At 38.7% G+C, this 9,361-nt stretch overlaps 1 protein-coding gene across 4 annotated transcripts; it reads right to left on the bottom strand.

The window, feature by feature from the left end:
* Nucleotides 1-4,270: 4,270 nt before the first annotated feature.
* Nucleotides 4,271-8,766, bottom strand: LOC111192545 (uncharacterized). 4 transcript variants are annotated; one of them, XM_049482968.1, is made up of 6 exons: nt 8,486-8,766; nt 8,117-8,229; nt 7,824-7,913; nt 7,350-7,436; nt 5,459-6,950; nt 4,271-4,937 (listed from the first exon to the last, which is right to left on the bottom strand). In XM_049482968.1, exons 2-6 carry the CDS (start codon nt 8,220-8,222, stop codon nt 4,715-4,717), a joined length of 1,998 nt encoding a protein of 665 aa, XP_049338925.1. In that variant the 5' UTR covers nt 8,223-8,229; nt 8,486-8,766; the 3' UTR covers nt 4,271-4,714. The 4 variants fall into 4 exon arrangements, with proteins under 4 accessions (XP_049338925.1, XP_049338926.1, XP_049338927.1 ...); XM_049482969.1 differs by lacking the exon at nt 7,350-7,436; XM_049482970.1 differs by lacking the exon at nt 8,117-8,229.
* Nucleotides 8,767-9,361: the final 595 nt, after the last annotated feature.

Raw genomic sequence — 9,361 nt, 5'->3', positions numbered from 1 at the left:
GTCAAAAACTGACCGTTAGTGAAGATCTGGACGACGGCTAATGCAAATTGTTGTGCTTTGGGATGATGCTTGCTGAAAAACTAAAAAGTGCTACATAAATAACCCTAAATTGAGCTGCATTTCAGTAAAAACGCTGTTTGCTTTATCTAAGAGAACGCAGCCTCGACCATCTTCAGCCGAGAGTGTGAATGCTGGGAGTCAGCTGACGAGTGTGCGAGTGTGTGCCGGCTGTTTAATATAAATCAGTCTGAATGGGGACAATGCATAAACACAAGGCCGTCTTCGTCATGTTGCTGATTGCAGGGGCGGCTCTTTTCCCGTCCTTTTGCCACCTCGTCCATCAGCCGAGGGGGAGGGGGGGGGGCGGTCAAAAGTCCACGCTTTTAATTGGAGACACTCTATAAATCCCAGCGATGTCATAACAGACAACGCAGAACATGAAGTATGTGCCAGTGAGCATCTCCTCACACCTCTCTGAGTGGTGTTCACTGTCCAGTCGAGAATTTGTTACAAGAACCATCCATTGCACTGACCATACATAGCCAGTTAAATGTTTGGACATGCTCAAATGAATGGATGTGCTTCATAACCATAAGGTGCATGACCTAACGACTAGACGATTGTACGACTGGACCTTTAGAGCGATGGAGGAAGATTCCAGGGTCTTCCCTGGGAAAATATATTGGCACCAGGAGATACTGCATACTTTAGACCAGACTGGATACCGTGGCTCTTGATGCATCACAAAGACTTGCTGTCTTGGTCACAGATGCTCCAGCAAGACGTGCACCAACAATTTGTCCTCTTTTGAACTCTGGTATGTCACCCATAATGTTGTGTGCATTGCAATATTTTGAGTAAAACTGTGCTCTTACCCTGGTAATTAAACCAACCTTCACACTCTGCTCTTACTGGTGTAATGTGCAATTGATGAAGATTGGCCACCAGGCTGCTCCAATTTATCCATGAAACCTCCCACACTACAATGTCCAATCCCTGTATTATCGCTGTCCTATGAAACACAAGTATCTCCATTTTTGTTGATTTCTAGTTTACAACATAATTTGAACAGACAAACTGTTCCTTACAATGTGCCGAAATTTCTTGATGAACGGACCAATAGAAATACTTCAAAATGACCTGAAATAAACTCTTTTTACATTGACTTCTATTGAAATTTAAGATTTTTTTTCTCTTTTCTGTAAAGTTGCTGTTTTGGAGGTACCTGTTTTTCATTGGACAGTAACGATATACTCTAAAGTGTGTGTAACAGGTGAAATCAATATTCAGGTGATTGGCTTCTAGGTAGTGCCATGGGCATGTGTGTCACATGATCATGAACGGGACTGATGTCAGTGTGTGGTGCATTCTGGGTATTGTAGTCCAGAGACTTGGGTTCTTGTATTTAGGTTTGGCTAAGCTATTGACTGGTACTGTATGTGGCTCTACAAAATATATACTGTATATAAACACACTTATAAACATAAACGCACCCATGCACACACAACCAAAACCATCAAACGGATTGCCGTAGTCACGCCTGACCGGAACGTTCCCAGACGAGAAAGAGAAAATATTAGGAAATGGAGTGTATCCCACTTGAACTCTGAACCTGATTCGGAAATAGACCAGAGCACCAGAGCATTCTGCCATGTGTTTTGGCTCAGACACACCGTGCACGCTCATCACTCACACACACTTATACACACACACACACACTCTCTCTCAGCATGAGGTGTCCATTTGTACTTTACAAGTGAACCACTACTCCTTGGAAACGGCAACAACAAAGCCAAAAGTCTTCTCTTTTTTTCTTTTTAATCACTCACCATGGAAAATTTGATTAGGTGGAAAGGAGGAACAGGAAGCTAGCTAGCGCTGGTGACACTGGAGCTCACGCTAACCCAAGCTAAGACCAGGCCTCGACCAGTGTTATGATTACAGAGATCCAGAGACTCCAGAACGGCTTAATCAAGCCAAGCTGAGAGAGGTTATCTCAATGCTAATCCAACTGCCACACAGAATATCACGCTTTCAACCTGAGCGCACAGACGGAGGGCTAATAACACCCAGACCACGCGGCCGACACGACTTTGGACAAAGTAGCAAAGCAGCCGCGCCCCATTTAAGCTTCCACTGCAGACTTTGTTTGATCTGGATTCTATAAGAGCATAATCTGAAAAAGTGTTGAATATCATATCGCATGATGTATTACCTCACAGCCTGTGTGTGTGTGTGTTCCGAACGGGGACCAAATTTCCACGGAACGAGGAAAAAAAGAATATGCGAGAAAGTGAAGACATTTGGCTCATATCCATTATGCACTCACCATCGCGATTGTTAAAATGTGTTATTAGTTAATAAACCACAAGAGGCAAAAGATTAAACTGTGGTTGACGAGGTTAAAGGGAATGTTTTGGCCACAATTCATACAAAACATTATTTATTACTGATCCCACATGCAGTCAAACAGCCAAGACATTTTTAAAAATTGGTTTATTACTTTATAATGGAGAGATACTAACAAACATGGGACCTATGAGGCATTCCATTTAAATTCGGATGTCAATTTTCCGAGATTTCCAAGAAGTTAGATCTGGTAGAGCTGGTAGAGTCTCACCAATGTTGTGTTGAGATTTCAAGATGGCTGCAAAGCACATTAACAGCAGTAAAAGCTGCAGTATTAGTATTAGTAGCGTTTTTACTGACTATAAGGTGAACCAGATTATAAGGAGCATTTTTGTCGTCAACAGTAAGGCACAAGGGTGTCGCCATGTTGATACCGAAACTTTAAGCCTTTTAACCCTTCGAATCCTTTACCTGTTTTGGTGTGTTTTTATTCTGATTTTGTCAGTTCCCCTTTTAGGTCTTATAACACAGTAATTATATCAGACAGACACGTGCCCTGATCTCTTTTACTCCAGAAGCCATACGGCTGCTCAAAAATATAATCAATTAAAATGTAAAAGGAAGCAGAATTGTTATATTTTCCTGGAATGGGCCATATTTTGTTCAAAATTTTACCATGCGCCTGTTTTTTTTGGTGCTTTTTGTGAATGTATATACTTTAAATATATTCACACCTAAGACATCTTTTCAAAAATGGTTAGACTAGAGTGTTTATGAGTTGAAAGCATAAAAATATCGATGATAGTTCATTACATGGCTTTTTATTACTTTAAAAAAATACATGAAGAGCATCAGGCAGATTTCTTTTTCTTGACAATCGATAATCACACCTCTAGGATACATGTAGATACTAAAAACCTGACACTCAGAGCAGCCTATGCCTTTCAGTATTTTGATTTTGATTGACCAATAGGGCCAATATTCAAACTAATAACAAAACTGATTTACTATACTAGATATTTATTTTCAGCTGCTAATAATAACTACAAATATTATAATAAATATAAATATTACATATTAAATATCGTCGCTGTCCGATGAAAAGCACGTATTTCCAAAAACCGGACTTTTCAGGAAAAGCAAAAAACGTTTTTAATTAAATAATATTGGGTAAAATAAACAACAGATAACGCTGTTTACATATAATTTAGTTCTAAAATTCATATATATTATTTTGATTTCTTAAGTTCTATAGTTTTATATGTTAAATGGACTTACGTGCTTTGTACACGGCAAAAAGGACATACGCGGGTGTTCCATACGCGGGCGTTACAGTGAATTCCAAAGAGTCACGTCCACCAAGCTGCGCAGTTTGAACGCTCTCCTTACACTCTACCGGTATAAATCATGTTTTAACGGGAGCAGAGTCTAGTATTACTGTTATTGACTAAAAATCACACTGAATCCTTAGTGTGACTTATTGTTTCCATGCTGGTTTAATATCTGACGCGCGGAAATGCGCGATCAGCTGATCCTCATACCCCAAAAGAGACCAAACATTACATTAAAAAAAACTACGAAAATATTTTTCTACAAAACGGGTTTTCCCCAACACAGCATATTTAAACAGTTGATTATATTAGCAAGACCTGGACTGTTTACATATTGTTTTGCACAATACCTTACTGCCTTTTAAAGAGGCAGGATGCATGCTCCTGGTTTCCTCTGCTCCCACCTTTTGGAATCAACCAATGCATACGTCTTTCACAAATCAGTTTAGCCAGATAACTAGCTAGGAAATTCCTACTGAACAATTCTTAACACTAAAATCTGAATAATTCAGAAATATAATTCAGAAATACTGCATTGTAAAATATTTGTTATATTTTAATCTATTCTGCATCAAGAACACAACATGACAGATATTTATAGATTTATTAAGAAATGTTTTACTATGTCACTTAGATACCTTTCAACTAATACAAATTTAAAAGTTACAGACAATGTAATTTATAAATCAAGTTATTATTTACTGTACGAGGAAACGTCAATCATTTAATAAAAACCTCATATAAATTTCAGATATGTACAAGAAAAAACATACGAACCAACAAACATTTCAATAGAATAACCTGTATCAACTACTAATAAAATGTTATATCTCTTTTTGATAAATAACTAAATTCCATGTAGATATTGGATACAAATCTGAATTACTTGTGGGAAATCATTAGGAAAACACATAAATCATGTTTTGAGACTCACAGTCAGACTCAAGAAAATGGTCTGTGGCTTTTTTTTTTTTTATGTACACACGTGAGCCAACTCCACATTAAACAGTGAACCTGCAGACTGGTGATGCATATCACTCATAGTTAAGTGAATCATAAAATCCATGAAAGTCCTTGGGAATGAAATTCTTAAGTTCTTGGAGGTGCTTGTATTTCAGCGCCTTGATTCTCAGGCTGGATGTGTACAGTGGCAGCACTGTGGTGTCACTGTTCCTCTTCCTAAGAGTGGGTGAGAGGTAAGGTGTCCAGTCATCTGCATGGACAGTTTTGTAGTCCATGGTACCATCCACGTTGTACCTGAGAAAAAGAGGGTGAAAAGTAAGAATGGGAAAGGGGCCAGGAGATCAAAGGAAAACAGAGGGAAGAGAGCAAATGGTAAAAAACACAAAAAGTGTGCAAATTTATAACAGGTAAGTATGACAGGTAAGCATCTAAGGTAAGTATAACAGGTAAGTATAACAGGTAAGCATCTATGGTAAGTATAACAGGTAAGCATCTAAGGTAAGTTTAACAGGTAAGTATAACAGGTAAGCATCTATGGTAAGTATAACAGGTAAGCATCTAAGGCAAGGCAAGTTTATTTATATAGCACCTTTCATACACAACGGTCATTCAAAGTGCTAAGGTAAGTATAACAACAGTTTAATATAACCAGTAATGATACCAGGGATATATCAGTCGGGTGGTGATAAGAACTGCCATTATCTTAATCGCGAATGTCTGTTTTGTTAATTTTTTATTTATGTTTGTGCAACTCAATGAGACATAATTGAGCGTACTAGAGTGAGACAGATGAGAATCTATGTCATGGAGCATACCTGATAGCCCGGAGGTCAAACACAGTTGATTCTCCAGGGTTTTTGCCAGGACGGATGGACTTACAAAGCTTCAGCTTGCTGTAGTCCTGGAAGAAACTGTGGTTGACATATTGCACATTGTATGGCCTGGGATTGGACCGTGCTGCTCTGATCACCGTGGCATACTCGGCTGGAACATGGATGTCTCTGTCTCTCAGTCTTCTCTCTATCACGCTGTGCACGGAGTCGCATTCCATTTGTGTATGCCCTTTTTCCAAGTACTTCTGGGTAACGACCTTTTGCTTCTCAGTTGCAAACTTCAGCAGAGCATTGCTTAAAACTATGTTGCGATTTTGATAGCTGCATCCATCACTCCATAAGATGTATTCATCATGCATGCTGTGTTCCTCAAGGAAGTGGATGATACATGAAGCAAATTCATTAGCTGTGAGTCCACCTTCCCCTTCATGCCACAAATAATTAGTAGCATCATGGGTTGCCATGTTGTACATTGTGAAGTTGTGGACACCAAGCTTGGTTTTATAGTAGAGTGCTGAGGCTTGAAGTTTGGGGCAAAGAAGTAAACCCTGCAGATCCATACACACCACCATTGTTTTCTCAGTTGCATTGTTTTTATCTTCCTGCTTGCTCACTCTTGCTGACTCCTTCTTCCTGCAATGTTCTTCCCATGTGCCAGCATCTATGTTTCCAACTTTATATGAACAGCACGTATTGCACTGATCTTTCTTGGGGTGAAACAGCGAGAGATTTAATTGGTTAAAAATGCTACTGAATACTTGTCTTGAAAGAGACTGGACATTATTTTCTGCACAAGCATGGGTGTATTCAGAATGAAGATGACTGATGGATTTAAAAAGAGGTTCCAAGTACATTTTTGTAGAGGAAGATCTGCAGTAATGAGATGGAACCTTAGGAAGGTCCTTTAGAAACTGCTGAAGGAACTCAACCTCTTCATTCCTGATGCTGGTTTTCTTTATCTTTTCAGGCTCTCTCCGGCCAACCCAACTTAGAAAGCACCACTGCTTGATCCCTAGTGTTGAAAGAAACATGCTCTGACATACCCTGGTCCTTTTGCCATCCACTTTAAGGTGACACAGAATGGATGCTGACCTCCTTGACTGTTCTTCTCCTGTCCGTCGTCTTCTCACAGGGCCTACATCTACCAGTGACACAACATAAATTTTCCTCTCCCTCCAGTCTAATTTTTCCCAGAAGTATTTAAAAATTGCCTCCCTGTCCGCTTCCTGTATTGCTTCACAGTGCAGCTTTTTCGATTTCCTACAAAATACAGACTGGCATGGCCTACCCATTTTTCTTTCTCCCCTCGTCACTTCCTCATTTTGCCTTCTTCCAAGATATGACTGACCCATCATTCTTCTCCTTTTCTGAGTGTTGACTTTCCAGGTCTCTGTGTTTGTCCGCCTTTTTGGTCTTCCCATGCGAGACTCTCCACCTAAAGCCTCCTCAGCTACATCATTTTCTTTATTGCCCTCTTGAAGGAAAAAAACAAACAAACATTCTTACTTCATTTCAAGTGTTTAATAAAAATAAAAAAAACACAACGAGTGTCCCAAACGCTAAAGTGTAAAGTGTTACTTTTCATATAACTAGCTCTGAAATTATTTCTAGAACAAAATGTTAAAATTCAAGTTATGAAATTAGTCTTGTCATTTATGTTACATTGGAATTTTAACCTTAAACAGGTAAGTATCTCAGGTAAGTATCTCAGGTAAGTATCTCAGGTAAGTATCTCAGGGATTTTGTATCAATATTCAGAACCGGGTCTGAGCTCTTATGGGATAACAAGTACATCCGTGTGTGTGTGTGTGTGTGTGTGTGTGTGTGAGAGAGAGAGAGAGAAAGAGAGAGAGAGAGAGAGACACACACATACCCACTAGTTCAGATCCATTGTGTGCCATTTGATCTTGTCCATCAGCAGCATCCTCTTGTCCAGAGATATTTTTTGAACAATGTGCATCTTTAATAAAAAAACAACAGAAAAATTTGCTATTTGCTTTCTTGCATTTCCAGTGCTCAGCCCAATAGATCTCATAATTACGTGTCCTAAACCCTTTACTTTTCATATAACTAGCTCTGAAATTATTTCTAGAACAAAATGTTAAAATTCAAATTACTAAATTATTCTTATCATTTATGTTACATTGGAATTTTAACCTTAAAATATTAAGTTATGTACCCCCTTTCTCATGTAATAAGAAATAAACAGGTAAATATCTCAGGTAAAGTATCTTAGGGATTTTGTATCAATATTCAAAACTGGGTCTAAACTTTTATGGGCTAAATAGTCTCTCTTTCTCTCTCACACCCACACTTCTCTCCCTCTGTGTGTTTTTCAGACACATACCGTCTTTTTCGGATTCATTATGTTCCACCTGATCTTGCACATCCTCAGTGGCCTGTTCTTGTCCAGAGATATTTCTGGGGCAAAGTGCATCTTCACTAAAAAGAAAAGAAAATATTGTAACAGTGCCTGCACTAGTTGACCGAATTCAGGCTTTGTTTTGAAGAGTAAAAACTTAAATTCTGAAATCTTTACTCTGTCTGACTTAATGTTAATACACATTTTCCATAAACCTTGCTCCTCACAAGAGGACTCAATGCATCCTAACACGACTTCTTCTTGCCTTACAGCCTCACCCTCTTCCTCGTCTTCCTCATCTTCCTCACTAAACACCTTTTCCTCCAGTGTCCTATCATACGGTACATTTACCAGTGCACATAGCTCTTTCAATGAGAGAGACATTTCTGGTCTGAAAGAGACAGATTTCACACAAAACATAACGTTAACTGCCTGACCCTCGGTTAACTAGTTAGCTAGCTAGCTAATGTGTGTTTTAGACAACTAGCTAGCTAGCTAGTTAACTTAGCTGACTAGCCTTTAAGCAAGTTAACCTTATTACGAACGAAAATCTGTAATAAACACTGCTCAAATGAAGTAACATAGAACTGTGACACATATTTACACGTGTTAGCGACTAGTTAAAACGGATACAGTTTAATTCTTACCTTGAGTGTTTGAGCTACGCTGCCGGAGAACAACTTTCTTCACGTCCACAGAGAGAGGTGGCGGGGGTTGGGAGGAGGAGATACGCGGTTTGACAGACAGGTCTAGCAGCCAATGGAGATACGCGGAAAACAGATGAGCGATTTTTCAGACTTTTGATTGGTCATTTTCATCTTCACTTGTATGGATAGGTAGAGATGCATTCCCACATTCAACACATGAAAAAAAGTAAAAAACGCAAAAACTGGAGATACGTGTTTTTCATCGGACAGCGACGATATATTAAATATAATAATAAATATTGTGCTTTTGGTCACATTACAATATCAATTCCATAATCAACAAGTGTATGCCAGTATTTTTTCAGTCACGCTACTCAACAGCTTGGAATAAACTCTGAAATAAACTCTACACTGCCACTGCCAAAGAGTTCCCCTTTACTCAACTTGTAGTTTAAGTTGGAGAATAAACTCACACAATTTAACACTTTCACACATTTTGGCCTGTTCTCTGCAAAGAGTCTGTGAGACAGCCAATCAGTTTTTAGTGTGGGCGGGCAGTGTTTTTCCCCCCTCCCGGAGGTGAAGTGAGTGAGAGAAAGCAGATCATGGCGGAGGCAATATTAATAATTATTGTAATATCATATGAAATGTTTTTGATGCTGTTTTTTGTGATATTGTAACTGTAAATTTTTGTCAAATAAAGCTTTTTTTCTAAAAAAAAAAAAAAAAGGAAAGCAGAGGCAGGGCCTTCCAAAAAGAAAAAAGATAAAACTCATTTAATTTCACCTCTAAATACTCTAAATTTAATAATAAAAAAAACGTAAACTTTAAAACTATAAACCTGAAGGAAATGGAACCATGGCATCCATGTTTTCT

The sequence above is a fragment of the Astyanax mexicanus genome, chromosome 8 (assembly GCF_023375975.1).
Source record: "Astyanax mexicanus isolate ESR-SI-001 chromosome 8, AstMex3_surface, whole genome shotgun sequence".
NCBI lineage: Eukaryota > Metazoa > Chordata > Actinopteri > Characiformes > Acestrorhamphidae > Astyanax > Astyanax mexicanus.
The sequence above is the reverse complement of the archived record's forward strand: the minus strand, read 5'-3'. Positions and strand labels throughout refer to the sequence as shown.

Excerpts from the sequence above, each read along its gene's own strand:
- LOC111192545 (XM_049482968.1), bottom strand. The coding sequence starts at position 8,222 with ATGTCTCTCTCATTGAAAGAGCTATGTGCACTGGTAAATGTACCGTAT. Across the intron at positions 7,914-8,116 it reads TGAGGAAGACGAGGAAGAGG|ATGCACTTTGCCCCAGAAAT; the intron begins GTGAGGCTGTAA and ends TTTTTAGTGAAG. Across the intron at positions 7,437-7,823 it reads TAATGAATCCGAAAAAGACG|ATGCACATTGTTCAAAAAAT; the intron begins GTATGTGTCTGA and ends TTTTTATTAAAG.